This window comes from Camelus dromedarius, chromosome 3 (assembly GCF_036321535.1).
Source record: "Camelus dromedarius isolate mCamDro1 chromosome 3, mCamDro1.pat, whole genome shotgun sequence".
In the NCBI taxonomy this organism is placed as follows: domain Eukaryota; kingdom Metazoa; phylum Chordata; class Mammalia; order Artiodactyla; family Camelidae; genus Camelus; species Camelus dromedarius.
The window spans coordinates 104,084,817-104,105,038 of NC_087438.1; the positions used below are offsets into that span (position 1 = coordinate 104,084,817).

Below are 20,222 nucleotides of genomic sequence, written 5' to 3' on the forward strand. Positions count from 1 at the left end.
CTGACTGGTGTGAGGTGATACCTCATTGTAGTTTTGATTTGCATTTCTCCGATAATTAGTGATATTGAGCATTTTTTCATGTGCCTTTTGATCATTTGTATGTCTTCCTTGGAGAATTGCTTGTTTAGGTCTTGTGTGCATTTTTGGATTGGGTTGTTTATTTTTTTTCTTATTGAGTCGTATGAGCTGCTTATATATTCTGGAGATCAAGCCTTTGTCGGTTTCATTTGCAAAAATTTCTTCCCATTCCGTAGGTTGTCTTCTTGTTTTACTTCTGGTTTCCTTTGCTGTGCAGAAATACCATATGAGATCGCTCATATGTGGAATCTAAAAAACAAAAACAAAAACAAACAAAAAACAAACAAACAAAAACAAAGCGTAAATATAGGACAGAAATAGACTCATAGACAGAGAATACAGACTTGTGGTTGCCAGGGGGGTGGAGGGTGGGAAGGGATCGACTGGGATTTCAAAATTGTAGAATAGATAAACAAGATTATACTGTATAGCACAGGGAAATATACACAAAATGTTATGATAACTCACAGAGAAAAAAATGTGACAATGAGTGTGTATATGTCCAGGAATGACTGAAAGATTGTGCTGAACACTGGAATTTGACACAACATTGTAAAATGATTATAAATCAATAAAAAATGTAAAAAAAATAAATAAAATCATATTAAATTTTTTTTAATGACCTCAAAAAAAAAATGACTGCAAAAAAAAAGAACAAAGCAAAAACAAAAACAAAAAAATAAGCCTTTTCTGCTTACGGGTAGATATGGGTGCCCATACTCATTAAATAAATCAAACCCTTTTCCTTTGTTCAGTACTCTTCTTTTGGCGGTAAATTTTAAAGTTAAAATCACCTGGGGAAGTCACTATGATGAATGTTCTTCTCGCTTATCACCAAATTCCATATAATCTCTTGGAAAAAAAACAGAGAAAAAATGAATTATGATTTAGATTGAACAGTAATGTTAGAATGATCACTAGGGCATCTTACAATATTTGAGCACTACTTTTCTTCTCTAGATTTTTCTGTGTCATGAAGTAGTACGATGCAAGATTTCTATAATGTTTTAATTCTGCCAACAAATCTATTAGTTTGGTGCCTGCTCATATATAAACTCTATAAAGACAGATATTTTGATATGTTTGTTCCACAGTATATCCCAGCACCTAGAACAGTGCCTGGCATAGAGTATGAACTAATAAATATTTGTTGAATGGATAAATGAGTAACTTTTAATCTTTTGCATATGAAAAAATCCCCTGAAGCTCAAAGAGATGAAATAACCTGTCCAAGTCACATGGCTGGAAAATTGCAAAGCAAAATCTAAAACTTAGGTCTCCAGAATCATGAATTAATGCCAGAGCCCACTATACTGTACTGTTCAAGGACTGGGTGTTGGGCAGCTGTTGAGAAGGTAAAAGCTGACTAAAATGTGGTCTGTGAGGAGGTTCTAGTCCAGTGGGGAAAACACATGCATTCAGATAGAAGTAATTAAAACAATGAGGGAAGAGAAGACATCATGAAGGATCCTACAAAGCACTATGAAATCCCAGTAAATACTTGAATTTTCTGATTGTAGGGGTCTATGATGTCTTCACAGAGCTGGTCTTTGGATTGGACTTTAGAAAATTATTAGATTTAGCAGGTGAACAGAATGAATTTGGGGTTTGGGGGTCAGGCACTGATGGCAGAGAGAAAAGATATTGGAGGTTTAAGCAAATGTGATCTGTTCTGAAACAGAAATTACTTGATGTTGAGGTCTCAGGTGTTTGGCTTCAGAAGTAAGAGACATCATTGAAAGACATATTGGCAACAGGGAGGACCTTTGACATCAGCTGAATGCAATTTGCTCTGATTTTGTTGGCAATGGAAATTCACTGAAAGGGTTTCAAGCATGGTAGTGATAGGACTAAATTTGTTTTTGTTATATAACTTTGGTAGTAGGTAGAGGATGGACTGGAGTGGGGAGAGACAGAAATAGTGACACTAATAATAGACACATTTTGACACAGTAAAGTGATAGAGAATAACCAGGAATTGGATATTTACTACATCCCAGTGGCCAGGATATAGTTATATTCACCCTGCAGAATCCTGCTCACGCACCTGATAGTAATATATTGACTTAAGCAGATGAAAGATTACAAAATGACTCCTGATTACTTCTATATAGAAGTGGCTTTTAATCTGTTATTAGTCATAGACCTCTTTGAGAATCTTATAAAGTCAGAAGCACTTTCCCTAGAAAACTACAAAGATTCACATCTACACAAAATATGGATACAAATTTAGAGGCTCTGTGTACCTTTAAGGCCCAGCTGTATAGCCCAGAGCATCTAATCAAGGGCTTTCAAAATTTTATATAAGAATCACCTGAAAGCTTGTTGAAACGCACATTCGTAGCCTTGCCCCAGGAAGGAGCAAGATGGAAGGAAGAGACCTGCATTTTGTGTAAGTTTTCCTGGGGATTCTGGAGCTGGTGAGTAAGAGACCACGTTTTGTCAAACTCTGCTTAGAGGGCTATGGAGGAGAGAACTAGAGAGTGGAGGCTCATAGAGCTGGAGATTGAAAGTGCCTAGAAATTCAGAAGAACGAATTAGACCTTGGAGAGCTGAAACTGGGGAGATTAATGTCAGGAGAATGAAGTACCGGGTAAAGTAGAAGTGAAAGTCAGAGCTGTGTACACTTGGGTGGGAGGTACTGGGTACCGGAGCGAGGAAGCGGTTTGAAAATAGTGGGAAGATTCTGGGCTGTGCGAATTGCCATTAAGGCAATCCCTCGTGATCAGAGCCAACCCTCCTAAGAGAGGTCCTCTAGATGATTTCAGAGGAGAGATTAGCTACCATCTCTGCTCACCCTCTTGAGTTATTCAAGATAGAAAATAAAGGCAGGACTCATGACACCTCTGACTCGTGAGCACCTCGCTCCCCACCACCCTCACCAGCGAGTTACAGTGTCTGCACTGGGGTTGGGGGGGCCCTTTATTTCTTTAACTTTATAGGTGAGCAAACTGAGGCACTCAGCGAGGGGGAGCATAAGCCTAGATCACAGGGTAAGTAACACCTGTGTTAAGACCACAACCCGGCTTTCTGTTCCCCGGCCCGGTGTTCTTCCCTCTCCCTACCTGGTCCTGAAATAAAAAATACTTTATGGAACTCCTTGTTCCATGAATTCCTTGGGAAATGTGCTCACCCCAAAAACACTTCAGGGAAATTCATTCAGTTGCAAATAAATCTTAAGGCAGGTTAACGCTTTTCAATGAAAACAACGCATTGGCGTGCGTGCAGTTTCATTTCTCATCCATTTTAATGCAATGTGGTCACTACCAAAAGCAACCTGGACAAAAGCAAGGTTTGTCTCAGCGCTTACGTGCTCCTCATCATGGAACGGAGAATGAACTCCACCGCATTCTCAATGATCTCCGTGCCCAAGAGGTTTAGGAATTTGGGGAACTCTGGCTCTGGTTTTTTGCTTGAGCTGTCTGGTTTGTCACCTGGTTTGTCATCTGAAAAACAGAACAGAACCTCAGGGTTGATTCTTAGCGAAAAAGGAAGGGAAGTCTCTCTCCCTTGGAAGGAGCCCCAGAGCCCTGTACACCCGCTCTCACTAGTTACATAGCCTCATCTGGTCATATTTATCCCACGTTTAATGCCTGCCTGGTTAGCATCTCACATGCAGTATGTTGTTTACTCCTAAAACCAAACAGACCGACAGATAATGATGCTTAGGTACATGTTGGTTCTCTTTCCAGATGAGTAAACTGAAGCTCATGAAAGTTAAGTAACTTGTTTGGAGTTAAGCAGCTGGTAAATACCAGTGCCGGGACTAAAATACAGATTGTCTGGTTTTAATATATTTTTCCCATAATCCCTAGGCCCGTGCTAATAATAATAATGAGGATATGATAATAGGTCACATTTGCTGAGCACGTTCCTGGGACAGGCAATCTGCATGCATTATCTCATTTTATTCCCACAGCGACCCTATGAGGGAGGGTTATGGTTATCCCAAGTTAAAGGTAAAGAAGGGAAGTTGAGAGAGGTTTGGAAGCTGCTCAAAGTCGCAGAGTTGGCAAGTGGCAGAATCAGAATTTCAGTCCCATGTCTGTTCGGTATTAAAATCTGGATTCTTAAGCATTCTGTGATGAACTGCATAGTGTTTGTGTTTGACAGAAAAGTTATGAGCTAACCACAAGTGTGTTGTAAGGTTGAAAGTGGTATACTAATAATGAGAAGGACGAGAAATTCTATCGCTTGTACATCATCTGATAGTTCTATAAATGATTTTACATTTGCACAATTTTCTGCTTGACTGATCTTGTGGAGGATGCAGATTTTAGCTCATGGGACTGAGAGACTGAGAAGATTAAGTGACTTTCAGAGAATCTCACAAATTGCCAGACAGGATGGGATTGTAACTGCAGGTCTCGTACTTTTGACATTTCATCAAGTGCCTTTTGAAATGAGGCCAAGGAGCTGGAGAGTGCAGTTGGTGACGTGTGAGGTCCCTTGGTGGGTTCTGGCTTTGCTCAGTGGTCTTACCGGTTCAGAAGATTAAGAGAATGGGAGATGGGCAGTGAGCAGGTGGGCTCTCCTCTGGACCCTGGTGCCAGGATGAAGTAGGACCTTTAGCTTTTAGTTTTATCATAGCCTTGCAAGTAGTGTTGGCAGGTTTGGCAAATAAAAACACAGGATGCCCAGTTAAAGTTGAATTTCAGGTAAACAACAATACTTTTTTAGTATAAGAATGACCTGTGAAATATTTAGGATGTATTTGCACTAAAAAATTATTTGTTTATCTGAAATTCAATTTTAACTGGATGCTTTGTGTTTTATCCATTAATCCTACTGCAAATTTTGACACAAGAAGTCCCAATTTTTAGACAGTGTACCCTGTGACTGAATGAAGGAGATGTAACTAGCTTTTGGTGTAGAGGCTGTCAAGTTAGTTAGAAGAGTTGCATGTATATTATGTCCTAAAATAGAGACTCTTGTAAAAAAAAAAAATATGGCTTTCATTTCTGCAAACATATATGCCACAAGAAAAGCTGTGGTAGGAGCACCACCAGTCTGAGACCTATAACCAGGATCAATATTCTAACCACCAGTATTTGTTCATTCAGCTGTTGGTTTTCCACGTGTGTATTCTGCACATAGCATATGCTAAGAGTTAAGGCAGCAATGGTAATGTACGATATGACCCTCACGTGAAGCACAGAGCAGCCACAGTGACCAGAACTGCTTTGTTTTCATTACAGGAAGGGGAAGGAAAGAGAAAGCAATCTGTGATGCACAGGTCCTGGGATGTGCTTGCATCACATGTCTAATCCTTATTCAGCTGAGTGATGGTATTACAGCTTTACAGGCGAGAAAACAGAGGCTCAGAAAGTAAAGGACTCACCTAAAATCTCACATCTAGAAAGTGGCTGAGCTAGGGTTTGAACCTAATTTTTTTTTTTTTAACTCTACAGAGCACGTTATTTACATGATAGAATATGGCCTTCAAGCAACTGTCCCTGAAAACATTTACCAGGTGCAGACCAGGAATTCGTTGCATAAAAAGTGAGTTCCTTTTTTCTGTGTTCCTATCTACCTACTTGCATAACAATTTAACCTTATCAAATTTTAATTTTAATTTAAGTTTAATTAAATGCTAACTTTGCGATATGCGAGGAGCCCTGGATGGTGTATGTTGGAGGTGAGATCCAGCCCTTGGATCACATATGTAATGAGAGGTATAAGAGTGTAATGGGGCATGTTTTGGAGTCTTGTATACATGAGTTTGATTCTTGTCTTCAACAAAACTTCACCATGTGACCTTGTAAACAGTACTTAACCCCTCTGTCTTTGTTTCCTCATTGTGTTATTGTCAAGATTGAAAGATTCTTTTTATGTCTGTGATATAGATCGTATACATGTACATGTATGCATATACATAGATCTACATGTCTTTATTATATAAACCACATATTGCAGTAATAGGCCTAAGGTAAGCCAACAGTAAATGCTCACTGTATTCTTAGTACTATTACCAATAATAATAGCAATGAAATGATTCACAGTAGCTTTCTCCTCTAGTGCTTAAAGAAATTAGGAAAATTTTTCAATGCTGTTAAAATATTAAGAAACTTGAAAATGTTGAAAAATATAATAAAAATCAAGAAACTGGACATAACAGGAAACAAATGATCAAAGCCAGTGATTGAATTTTTTTCTCCTTTCAAGTATAATATGGGGTTGCCTTTATTTACGTTCACTACCTGATTGAGTTTCTTAGTAAACATATAGTTCTGAAAAATACAAAAATGCTGATATTGATACAGGTTTTATAGTTTACAAAGTGATGACAAAAGCAAGTTGATTTGACCTGGTGAAGTTGATATTTATACGGTTTTACAGATGAAGAAACTGAGGTTCAAAGCAGTGAACTGATTTACCCAGTTTCAGAGTTCATGACAGAGCTGGGACCGTTCTCTAGGATATAAAGGTCACCTTTCACTTTACCACGGTGATTGCTTTAGGAGCAGATGAACCTAGTCATCTCTGAGGCCTTTCCTGCAGTAGCTCTGCTGACGTGTCTGCCTGTGTGTTGTGCGGGCGGACAGTGGGTGGCTGAGGGTGTGAGTTCTGCCAAGTTACATTTAGAACAGCTCAAAAGGCTCTGTTACTAAATGTTTGCACTGTCGGTGTTTTCTGACCATCCTTCTGAATGGAGACAAATTAAGAGCTCACTGTCTTCTGCAGACCAAAAATTAATGAGAATTCTGCATGCTGCCTCGTGGTCCTCTGTGTGCTTGAACAGATATGAAAGAAGTAGGTGCTTTATGATAGAAGGAATTGAAGGACTTAGGTTCCAGTCTCAGGTGGGCCACCTCTACCTGTGTCTGTGCTCGGATAACTTCCCCTCTGCAAGCTTCATTTACTTACCTGCAGAAAGGGAGGTGATAAAACTGTGCATGTTTACTTAAGAGTATTATGAGAATCAAATGAGATAATACATGAGAACAATAACAGTTAACATTTATTGGTTGCTTATTATGGACCAGATACTTTTCCAATATGTTCGGTCTGGTGTATTTAACTTTTGTGACAGCTAAGTAAGAAAGTGAACTATCGATATTCTGCTTTAAGTGTGAGGCTCGTAGAGCTTAAATAACATGCCTGAAGTCACATTTCTGAGTGGTGGAGCCAGGCCTGGAGTCTTATTCCAGACTTTACACCTTTGAATATTATTAGTTATAATCATCAAAAAATAAACACCCCCAGCTCTCAAGGAATTTATAATACACTAGTGTCACTGTATCACATGAAGATATAAGATAGATGATATATGTATAATATATAAAATATAAGATATAAGAAAAAAAATCATTCTAAATCTTCATACATTCACTGAGGATAGAGGCTGTAACTGAGGCACATTTAAGTAAAAATCCTGCTTTCTTTTTGCTAGAAGATCTGCCTCTTGTCTCCCATCCAGTGCTCTTTCTGCAGTGCCCAAAGTCTCCCTCCTTCTCTCCCCCCGGCTCTCCACTTATATTCAGGATCAGTGACGCCAACCTCCTCCAATCACGGCTAACACAGTGCACAAGCTGCGGTCAGTCAGAAGTACTCACCAGCCTGGCAAATCAGGAGTAAGGCAAGCAGTCCCAAGACAGTTGTCAGCCGAAGCACTGAGACAGCCATGTTTGTAGCACTGGGTATCGATGCAGATAAGTTGTTCAGATGCACCTGAAGCCTTGCTCCATTTATAGGGCATTTATAGGTGACATCATCTGCTGTGGAATTCAGGTTGTTGCATAAGATATCAGTACAGCCCGTTCTTGGATCTCTCCTAGTGAGCCCTGCCCTGTCTTTCAAACCAAGAGCTTTTCAGCTAGGGAAAGAAAAACCCTCTTGTTTTTTCTTATGTGTGTTTATAAATGGCGCTGGTATAATTCTTTTGGAGTTCGTTCCACCACCAGCGTTGACAATTAGATAGGTGGGCATCAGGCAGAATTGCTACTCAATGCCAAGCAGCAGGCAACAAATCAGATTGGTGAGGTGCGCCCGCTCCCCTCCCTGTGCACTCTGATGCTTCCTGTGCTCTGAGCTAGTTACTTGTCCCCATGTGGACATACCCATTCACACTCCCACGCCTTGGCTCCTGCCCTTTATTTTCTCAGGGATGTCCTCACCATGATCTCCCCTTGGCACATTTCTGCTTATTCCTCAGGCTCAGGTTCAAAGGCCCCCTTCTCTGCAAAGTCTCCATCAGGACCATTCCACCCCGCTGCAGATTGCTGCTCCGACGTCTGCCGTGTACCACCCTTGATCGGTTGTGTGGGAACTCACTGCTTTAATAGCTCTCTTCTCCTTTAGTCTGTAGATCTCTTAAGGGCAGAATATTTCACTCACTTCTGAATTCTCAAGGAGCCTCGTCGAGTGCTGGCACTGGTCTCCGCTGTGACTTCACTTCCTCGGGAAGGTGGTTCTAGTTCTTCCGGGCAGAGCTCGCTGTTCTTCTCATGCACCTGATGTGGACCTGTTTAAATATCTCCTCCCATCGGCTGTAGGCTCCTGGAGGGCAAGAGTATCTTTTTCAGAGTTGAGTATCTATTACTCAAGGCATATAGCAAACTTAAAGAGAAAAGAAGAATCATTAAATGATTGCACTCAGTAAAAAGGAATATTGGGTTTGAGACGCTGTTATGTATCTCAGGTAAAAAATACCCTTCCTTTTGGATGTAAACATTCAGGGGGATAAAATTTGGTTCAAGTCTAGATGATACTGGCTACCCTGAGGAATGCTGCAATAAAACCTCACCTGCGGTGAGGACTTGGGAGTGCTCTTTGAACTTACAGACGGACTAAAACTTACACATTGTGAGTGTCAGAGGGCCCTTTTAATACATGATGAGAGTCACTGAGGTACAGAAAAAGGAGGCTTATCTGGTGTCACAGACCAAGGCTGGGACATGGCCGTCTTACTCCTGGTTTAGTACTCTTTACAAGGCACCAAACTGTTCTTGAAAGCCATCAGGCAGCTCTGCATGGACACTTCCAGGCCTCCCAACCTATCTTCTCAAGAAGACTGGTCCCGTCTCCCCTATACAAAGAATTGTGGTCTGAAGACAGTGTTCACAGGAGGGAGATTTCAGCAAGTTAGATTTACGCCATCAGGGTCACTGCTTAGGACTGAGTGCTGTGTTGTCCCAGGGGCTAGGGGGGAAATAACATTCAGGTGGCCTCTATTAGACATCCCATGGACCCTGACGGGGGCTGTATTTGCCTGGGAAAGGGTAACGATACCTTTTCCTTTGCATAAGCTTTGAGCCCTCACGGCTTAATCAGCCCAGACGGGGGCATGTTTTTCTAACTCACCACAAGAACGCTGTTCTGGCAAGCAGAGGCTGGATATTACAACCGAGGAGAGAGGCCTGCTGGCTTCTCAAGGACATCAGCTAAAGGGGCATGCAGACAACTCCTGAATCAGCTGATTTCAGTGGTCTGCAGTAGGGGGAACTCGCCCCATCCCGAGAGTCAGGAGAGCTGGCTTCTGTGTCCCGCTGACTCATTGTGTGACCGATGAAATACTCAAGAGTTCTCTGCTGTGTGCTCGTCACTTCTCTTCCCTGGGTTGATTCCTTTTAGCTTCAGATTTCAGCTATCATATCTGTCTCTCTCTTTTTTTTTTTTTTTTTTTTGCAAACTTCTGTGACCTTTGAATCTGATTCAGATCCCTTTATTAGAATCTTTGATACACTCTTCACTCTTCCTTCTTAGCACTTAAATATTATTTTTTGTTTGATTATTTAGTGTCTCTCTCCCCAAGAAATATTAAAATCTGGTCTATGTTGTTCGCTGAGACAGCTCTGGGTTCTAGGATAATGCCTGACACATAGAAGATACCTGTCAATTAATGAATTAATAATTCTGAGAAGAGAAGTGTGGACTCATGCAATAGTCCTATCAGTAATTATCTGTGTGACTCTGACAAATGACTGATACCACACTAAGTCTCAGATTCCTCCTCTGTAAAATTGAGACATAATTTCATGCCTATTTATCTGTACTATCTTAAGGGTATAGGAGATAGATTAAATGCCTGATGAACTGTAAAGAACCTTGAATGTGTGCCATATTAAAAAAAGTTAAGAAGTTGTGACTTACCTTTCATTGGCATAAGCAAATGAATTTGACTTTAGGTAGAGGAGGAACTGAGATTGTGAGAGACAGTTTTACCCAAGCTGGGAGGAGGAAATGAGGACCTTCTTCCAGGATGCTGTTCTAATACGGCAAGAAGATATGGGAATAAAAGAAATATGGCATGCTTTCATTTCTATGAACATTTCCGTGCATAACAAAGTCATCAGAGTTCTTTTGTAGGGTAGGAAATAATTGCAGTCTGGGTTGGAAATCTCAGAGAGATTTTGATGTGTGTTAGTGGTTAAAAGCATGAGCTTTGGGATTAGACAGAACTGGGTTTGAGTTTCAGATCACCACTTGCAAGTTGTGTGTCTATGTGTCTTAGAAATAGTTCCTAATTTCTTTATGCTTTGGATCCAGTGTCTACAAAATAAGAAAAATAATATCTCTCAGGGTTGTTATGAGGATTGGATAAAAAAAAAACATGCAAACAGCACAGTATCTTGAATATACTAAGCGAAAAATAAATGGTGGACTTGTTATTCTATTCTACTCTATTCTATCCCGTTCTGCCTTGGATTGTCCCAGAGGAGGGAGTGATGGCCGTGCAAGCAGCATTAGGGATGCTAATAATAGTAATAGTAGTAGCAGGCTAATGTTGTTAACTCTGGCCAAGTGTCAACCTAGATGAAACATACCAACAAAGCTTTTGGGAGGCTACCATTATTATTCTAATTTTATATAAGGTAATTCAAGTTCGGAGAAGTAATTTGCCTGGCCTCACAAATCATGTATGAGCCACAGCAAGGCGCTGAGCTCAAGGATACGTGACTTCAAAGTTTATGCTGTTAACTACCGTATGTTGCACTTGCCGGTGCTCAGTGCTACTACTGGTAAGAAAGCCAGGTCAAGCAAGGAGCCCTACAGTCACCAGCCTGTTTGTGCACAGATTCATCTGTGTCTGCTCTGATTTCCCATTGACCCACATCATTCACCTCTGTTTTAGCTCAGTTTGATGTATCAAAGGTACTGGGTACAGAGGGCCCTCTTAATCCTTGGCAGGAAGTGAACTGGAAAATAGGGCTACAGAATTAAATACAAGATGCCTCATTAAATTTGAATTTCAGATAAACAGTGAGTAATTTTTTTTAGTGTAAGTATGTCCCAAATATTTCATAGGACATATTTTACCAAAAGGAATTTTGCTGTTTTGCTGAAATTTAAATTTAACTGGACATCTTTACTTTCATTTGCTGAATCTGACCACCGTACATGGAAAGGCCCTCATCAGTGTTTTCTTAATTAAACCTCAGATTAGCCAGTAAAGGACAGGACTGAGGGGCATCAAGGAAATGATTAAAAAGTAGTATGTAAGAAGTTAAAATCATATATGGAAAGTGGAAGTTACTGAAAAGCCCCAGTTCCTCTTTAATAGCACATTGGGGCATATTTCACCCCTATATTCCTCATAAGAAGATCATTGGCTCCTCTCTTGTTCTTGGATCACTCTACCTAAAGTTTCAGACCAGCCCTGGAAGGGATGCATGTGGCTGCAGGAAGGGGTCCTACTCCCATTGTATCCGTATGCCAAGGAGTGGCTGTAGTCTTTGTCACCCTAATCACCTTTCTACACATACCTTATAATTTAGTCAATCCTCAAGCCACCCATTAACTTATTGATTTCTTATTCAATGGACATTTCTTGAGCTTGCGCTGTTTGCCAGGTGCTCTGCTAGGCACCGTGGACAGGAAAATGTGAAATACCAGTCCTGGACCTCGCCTTTGTTGAGGAGGCAAGCGTGTAACCAAACAATTAAAATTTAAATATGAGAAATGCCAGTGGAGGTATGAACAGGTTCCTAGGGAAGATGATTGGGGAGTGGTAACAGTGCCTGGGGAGGCAGTCACGGAGCTATCATTTGTGGCCTCAAAAAGTGGGTTTGTAGGTGTTCACCATGCAAGCAGGGGATGGAGGAGACACATTAAGTGGGAGGAATGGCATCTGCAAAGGCACAGAGGCATGGAAGAACAGAGCAGGTTTCTAAGAATGACTCCTCAAACTCTTGAGTGTTGCTATTAGAAGTGAAAAATTAAAGCAAGCTGGCTGAAACTTGAAATATGTTTTAATTAATGACCATGCTAGGAAGAGATAATAAAGAGGGGGAGGGGGAGGGCAGGAGAAGAGGGAACAGAACACTGGGGAGTAAGAAGTCACAGATCACTAAGGGTTAGAGCTCATAGTTTTTCCTCTGCTCTTGTTTCCCTAGTACAGTCTCAGATAAGCACATTGCCCTCCATCCAATTCCCCCGCAAGGCAAATTTTCTTTAACTTTTTTTCACCACAGAACCTAGTTGCTCACAAAGTCTTATCAGTTCTCCACTCAAATATCCTTCAGAGTTATCAATTTTTTTTTATTTCCACAATAAATGTCATATTTGGGCTACTGTCTTAACTATTGCAATAGCAATCTAGTCTTCCTGATGTATGCCTCCCCCATCTCCTCAATGTTGTGGTCATTTTTGTCTTTCTAAAACATAATTATGTTTACATCCTCTGTCATTTCCTGTCTCTAATAATTTCCATGCCTCTTTAACTGGGTGTACATAAAGGTCTTCATATTTTATTCTCAACCGACAGTTCCAGCTTTATCTTAGTCGTGGTATAGAATAAGAAGTCTTAGAACATAAGGTCAGCAGTCAGATGGCCTGGATTCCATTCCTGATTTCATCAAGGCTAGTGTTTACCTGTCATGTACTGAAATGCTCACACTGCTTGTTTATTTCCAGTCCACTCTGAAGAGGGTTAGTATTTGGACTCTTATTATTACATATATACTACCCTCCCAGTTCCTTATAGTGTGATTTGGCAAGTGGGTAATACTCTCCAAACTTCAGTTCTCCACCTTCAACCTGAAGATGAGAGTGTTAGCCTCATAAAAATTTTTATAGCATGAATGTGGTTATGCTACAAAGAGCTAGCACAGTGTGGGTCTAATACATGTTATTATTTGCATTATAACTTCACACTACTCTCTAAGCACACAACTTCTCCTTCTACCTTACTAGGCACACCTCCGAACTGTTACTTTATTCCATCACCCTGTTAGTTTTGCATGGACTATCCAACCCCCACCAACTCAACTTCAAATATTATGTCCTTCAGAAAAACATTGTAATCACATCCCTGACCTAATCCACTGCAGAAATAATTACTTCTGCTGAGGGCTCACACTGTATGTTTAAAGTATGTATTGCACTGACTCATAAGTTATTATTATTTTATTTCTGACACCTTCATTAAGCTACAGGTTCCTCAAGCATAGGCCATGCCTTATTTATCCTCAAATACTCTTTGCCTACAACCATAACTAGCACAGTGATAAATAAATGCAAAGAGTGTTCAGTGGATGCTTATTAAATGTGTGAATGGATAATTGGGGCCAGTGGCAGACGTGATGTAGGATACCCACCGGAATGAGAGCCAAAGCTCAGATCAAGAGACCAGGTATAAACAAGGAAGGTTATTTAAGAGTCTAGTGGCTTTTGTTTTTCGCAGCTGGAGCTATGGCTGAGGGTGGAGGCAATATTCCAGAAGAGGTACTTGGTCATGCCTTTGGCACATGGGGCAGAATGAGGAGGACTTAAAAAATTAGCATAAATGAATCACACGAAAATAGTGACTATCCTCTAAACTATGAAGACCCTAGCACTAAATTCACAATGTAAAAGTCTCTATGCCAGTCACATATAATTTATCTATACCATATAAGGGTATAATAATACTTAAATCAGAAGGTTTTTCTGATATCAAGTGAGGTAGTGGATACAGAATTGACTTGAAAACTATACATTGTCAGACTATAAATTGAAGAAAAACTGTAATTAAAGGAAGTTCATCTATTGTGTCAACAATGAAGATAAAATAAATCCATAAAAAATATTAATTTAATCCAAAAGTAGGCAAAAAGGAAGGGAAAAGAAAGAATAACTGGAATAAAAAGAAAACATCTAACAATACTGTAGATTTTAACACAACCCTATTAATAATTATATTAAATGTAAACAATATAAACCCATCAAAAATAATAGATTGTCAGACTATAGTGTATATAGAAACTTACTTTAAATGTAAAGACTGATGAGAATAAGTGAATGTAAAAATATATATCATCAAACACTAATCAAAAGAAACCTGGAATGGTTATATTATATCAGAAAATGTAGTATTCACAACAAGGAATATTACCAGAAACAGTCATTGCATAAAGGACTCAATTCATTAAGAAGATGTAACAATCCTGGATGTGTAAGCAACTAACAATTAAGCCTCAAAATCTATATAGCAAAAACTGACAGAAAAAAAGGAGAAATACACAACTATAGATGAAGGCTTCAAAACTAGTCTTTCAGTGGTGAATAGAACAAGGAGATAGAAACAAGAAAGATGCAGAAAATGAATACCACTATAATCAAATTGAACTAAATTACATTATAAAATATGCCACCCAAACAGTGGAATACACATTTTTTTTGTTTGCAAGGGAAACATTATTCAAGATAGACTTTACTGGGTCATTAAATAAGCCTTAACACATTTAAAATAATTAAAATAAAGTACATATTTTTACTGTAACGAAATCAAACTAGAAATCAAATAATCACATATGGCAAAAGTCCCTAAATATTTAGAAATTAAATTTTAAAAGTTTTAAGTAATCTGTGGGTCAAAGAGGGTGTCCCAGGAGATACTAAAACATTTTGAATTGTATAGAAATAAATATATGAAAATTTGTGGGAGCAGCTAAAGCAGTGCTTAGCAGTGAACTTACAGCATTAAATACTTGTATTAAAAGAGAAGAAAATCAAATGACTTCAGCTTCTTTAAAAAACTAGAAAAAGAGCAAGTTGAAATCAATCAGAAGGAATAACAATAATAACAAGAACATGAATCAATTAAGTTGAGAACAGAGAAAAATCAATAAAAACAGAACCTAGCCCTTTGAAAAATAAAATTGATAAACACCTAGACACATTTGCCAATCAGAGAGGGAGAGAAATTAGACACAATTATCAATATCAGGATTGGAGAGGGGTGTCATTAAAGACCCTACAGTTATTAAAAAATAGTAAGAAATAACATGAACAACTCTATGCCCATAGGTATGATAACACAGATGAGATGGACACATTCCTGGACACAAACTGCAGAAGGTCATTTGAGAAGAAATAGCCAATTTGAGTAGTTCCATATCTATTAAAGAATGAAATCCATACTTTAAAACTTTTCAATAGCAGAAACTCCAGGATGAGATAATTTCACTAGTAAATTATATCAAAAATTCAGGGAACAAATAATCATGGATCTCCAGAAGACTTATTCAGAATGTAGAAGAGGAGAGAACAGTTCCCAAATAATTGTTTTAAGAGCTTTGTTGAGATGTAATTCATATACCATCCAATTCAACCATTTGAAGTGCACAGTTCAATCTTTTTTAGTGTATTCATGGAGTTGTCATAATCAGTTTTATCGCTTTTTCATTGCCCCCCAGGTAAAACTACACCTATTAGTAGCCAATCCTCACCTCTAGATAATCCTTCCCTCTCTAGCCCTAGGCAGTCAATAATCTGCTTTTGATCTCCATAGATTTGCCTGTAATGGACATGTCATCTAAATGTAATCATACAAGATGTGGCCTTTGGTCCCCACCTGCTTTCACTTAGCATAATGTTTTCAAGGTTCATTGATGTTACAGCATGTATCACACTTCATTCATTTTTACTACCAAATCATATTCTAATGTATGGATATACTGAGTTTTATTTATCCATTCATTAGTTGATGGAAATATGGGTTGTTTCCACTTTTTGGCTATGATGGATAATGCTGCTATGAATATTCTTGTACAAGTGCTTAAATGGATGATGTTTTTATTTCTCATTTATAGATATATAGGTAGTAGTAGAATTTCTGGGTCATATGATAACTCTATGTTTAATCTTTTGAAGAACTGCCAGACTCTTCCAAAACAGCTACACTATTTTACATTCTTACTAGCACTGTATGAGGGTTCCAGTTTCTCCATATCATAACCAACCCTTGTTATTATGTCTTTTTGATTCTAGCTATTCTAGTAGGTGTGGAGGAGTATCTAATTTTGGTTTTGGTTTGTATTTCCTTAATAGCTCATGCTACTGAGCATCTTTCACTGCTTATTGACCCTCTCATTTTATGGGATCAACATTGCCCTGCTACCAAACTCAGAAAAAGAAACTACAGGGCAAGAAAACTGCAAATCAATATCCCTCAGAAACATAAACATAAAAACCCCAAAGAAAGTCCTAGCAAATCAAGTAAGTGAGGCTTGTAACTGGAGTGCACTTTGAAAATCAATAAATGCAATTTATCATATGGCTAGATTAAAAAAGAAAAACCATACAATCATCTCAATAGATACAAAAATAACTTAACAAAATTTCATATTCATTATATACATATACCTCTCAACAAACCAGGAATGAAAAGGAAATTCCTCAGCTCGATAAAGAATGTCTATGAAACATCCACAGCTAACTTCATGTGTAATGTTGAAAGATGAATAATTTCCCCCTAAGATCAGGAGCAAAACACAGATATCCTCTGCCATTACTTCTTTTTGATATTGCACTTACCATTGCAGTACAGAAAGAAAGTTAAAAGGCATACTGATTGGAAAGGAAGAAAGAAAATGGTTTCTATTTATAGAATGCATGGCTGTCTATGTAGGAAATCCTAAATAATCTACAAAAATGCTACGAGAATTGACAGTTACTGGACACAAGACTAAGATACAAAAATCAATTGCATGTTTTTGTGCTTGCAAAAAACAAATAGAAATTGAAATTAAAATATATCATTTCCAGTAGTTCCAAAAACCATAAAATACTTAGGTATAAATCTAACAAAATATGTGCATATTTTACATGCTGATAACTATACACTTTTGTTGCAAGAAATAAAAAAATGACCAAGAGAAACAACAAGGTCCTACTGTATAGCACAGGGAACTATATTTAATAGCTTGTAATAATCTATAATGAAAAATAATATGAAAAAGGAATATATATATGTATAACTGAACCCCTATGCTATACACCAGAAACTAAAACGTTGTAAATCAGCTATACTTCAGATTTTAAAAAATGATCAGAATAAATTAAGAGACTTACTATGTTCTTGTATCAGAATACTGAATATTGCTAAGATGTCAGTTCTTCCCAAAGTGATTTGGTTTGGAAACTGACAAAGTGATTTTAAAATTTATATGGAAAGGCAAAGAACTAAAATAACCAAAACAATTTTGGGAAAAAAGAACAAAATTTGAGCAGTCACTCTAGCTGATTTTAAGACTTCTATAAAGCTCAGTAATTAAGATAGCGTTTTATTGGAGAAAGGGTGGGCATGTCAATGGAACAGAATAGAGTTGAGAAATATACTCATGTTTATATGGTCTACTGATTTTTAACAAAGATGCAAAAGTCATCCAGTGAAGAAACAACAGCCTTTTCAGTATTTGATGCTGAAACAATTGAACATCCATATGCAAAAAAAAAAAAAGGAAGAAGAAAGAAAAAAGCAAGAACAAAAAGCAAGAACAATATATAAAAATTAATTCAAAATGTGCCACAGACATACATGTAAAAACTTAAACTCTAAAATTTCTAGGAAAAAAATAGGGGAAAATCTTTTTGTCCTTGCATTAGGCAGATTCCTGAGATAAAATACCTGAAACCTAATCCACTGACACAAAAAGACACTATTAAGAAAAAACCAAAACAAGCTTGCTGGTAGGAATGCCGAATGGGAAAACAGTTTCAGGGTTTCTTATAAAGTAACATACATACATAACCATGTGACCCAGCAATACCACTCTTAGGTCTACTCAAGTGAAATAAATACTTATGTTCACACAAAAAACATATATGAGTATTTATTGTGCTTTTATTGGTAATAGCCCCAAGCTGGAAATAATCTAGTGTCCCTCGGCTGGTGAATGGATAAACCAACTGTAGTGCATCCACAGAAAGGAAGACTACACAGCAGTAACAGGAATGACCTGCTGATACATGACACAGTATACTGTATAATTCTGATTTCACTTATATGACCTTCTGAAAATGGCAAAACTATAGTGACAGCGAACAGATCTCTGGTTGCCAAGAATTGATCTGGGAGGGAAGGGCTTACTTTAAATGGGCATGAGGGAATTTTCAGGGTGATGGATATTTTATAAGTATGGTTATAGTCACAAATTTTTTTGTTTGGTACAACTCACAGAACTTTGTTTTTTTTAAAAAAGGGTAAATTTAAGTTAAAAAGGTGAATTTTATCCAAGTAAAGGAAAAGAAAAAATTATTGTAATAGCCTTGTCGTCAGAGTGGTTAGGATGTATAGTGGAGTGGTGACTTCTGTTTGTATTCCAGCTATGCAGCTAACTTGTTTTTCCTCTTTCTGGGCCCAAATTTCTCCATTTTTCTAATGAGAATGTAGAATGGGATAATGACTAGGATAAAATGCCTTCTAGCCTTGGCATTCTGTGATGACTGGAGAGGCGATTTCCCTGGTTACTTTTATATTCCCTGTCTTTGAGACCAAGCACTTAGGTTGAGCTCTGGGCTGGACCCATGTTCTGAGGATTACCATACGTTGCAGGTAGGTGTGTGTTGTGGATGACCAGGGCTGAAGTTAATCTGGCCACCACCCTTTATCCTTAATATGCTTCCTTTACCAAGCTGTCTATGGCTGAGCTGTGAACAGCTAACGTCAGTAGTTATGCAGAGCCTTGGGATGAACAAAACAAAGCAAAACATCTATATTGCATCCTGGTAGGCATCCTGTTCTCCTCTATTGATAGAATCATTCAACACAGTTTAGTAAGACCAATTCCTATTTTTAAGGCCCTCTCCCATGTGAAAAGTCATGCATTCCTTACAATTACCCTACCTGAAATGTAGGTCAGGTTGGGTATAATTATCCTCATTTGTAATAATCCTTGTAAATTATTAACAAGAAAAAAAAACCAAAAACAAACTAAACGCAACAATGACAAAGTAAAACAAAGATGTAGGTATTTTAAATTACTAATCTAGTGCCATGCTACTAGTAAGGGTGAGCTTGGAACTCGGTTCTATCTGATGCAAAACCAGTGATAAAAATGCATTTTATTTGTTTCTAGTCTGAAATATGGGAACCTGGATTTCTTCTTATAAACTTATTTATTCATTCCTGCATTTACTCATTTATCAACAAATACTTTCTGATCTATACTCAGAAGAGAAGATTTCACTTAAGATACAGATTTGGGAGTCATCATTGAAAAATAAAGCTGTGGGGATAGATGAGTCTTCAAGGATAGTGGGTAGAATTAGAAGAGCATTTACACAGAAACTTGAGAAATATAAACATGTAAGGACTGCACAAAGCAAGAAGGCTGTGGAGGAAAAGTTTAGAAAAAGCTGTCAGAAAGAAAGAATCAAAAAAGTGGATATTTAGATGCGACAGAAACCAAGGGGAGAGAGGTTTAATGGAAAAGGGAACTGTTCTGCTGTGTTGGATGCTGCTCAGAGATCAAGGAAGATAGGGATTGTGATATTTTGTAAATCTAGCAGCAAGGAGGTCTTTGGCCACTTTTAGGAGGAGTTTCAGTGGCGTGCTGGTGGTAAGTCTAATTATGTGATGTGAAAGAATCAAGGAAGTAGATTCATGAAGACAAGCATCTCTCAGAGCCGGTTTCCTTATTTGTGAAACATAGGTGTTGACAGCCTCACTCCATTTCAGAAGGACATGAAATGTAGAGGGCTTTAATATAAAGCAGAGTATAATGAAGCTATAATCTTGGCATAGAGAGGAGACAGAGAGAAATCATGTTCTGCTCTTGCTAATTCTGCTTCCATCTTAAATGCCCTGTTGAATTCATCACTGTGTGTTACAAAACTATTTCAAATTTAAAGTTTTGTGTGTTTGGGAAGGCTAAAATCTGGGTTGTGGTTGTTCTCAGAGGTCACATTGAGCTCATCAGCTGCTCGGAGCCTTATCCTTT

At 38.3% G+C, this 20,222-nt stretch overlaps 1 protein-coding gene across 1 annotated transcript; it reads right to left on the reverse strand.

Annotated features, from left to right (window-relative positions):
- Nucleotides 1-7,790, reverse strand: C3H5orf46 (chromosome 3 C5orf46 homolog). Its single transcript, XM_031441154.2, has 4 exons — nt 7,635-7,790; nt 3,389-3,524; nt 873-930; nt 1-327 (listed from the first exon to the last, which is right to left on the reverse strand). The coding sequence occupies exons 1-3, from the start codon at nt 7,702-7,704 to the stop codon at nt 885-887; spliced, it is 252 nt and encodes an 83-aa protein (XP_031297014.1). The 5' UTR covers nt 7,705-7,790; the 3' UTR covers nt 1-327; nt 873-884.
- Between the last annotated feature and the right edge of the window lie 12,432 nt (nt 7,791-20,222).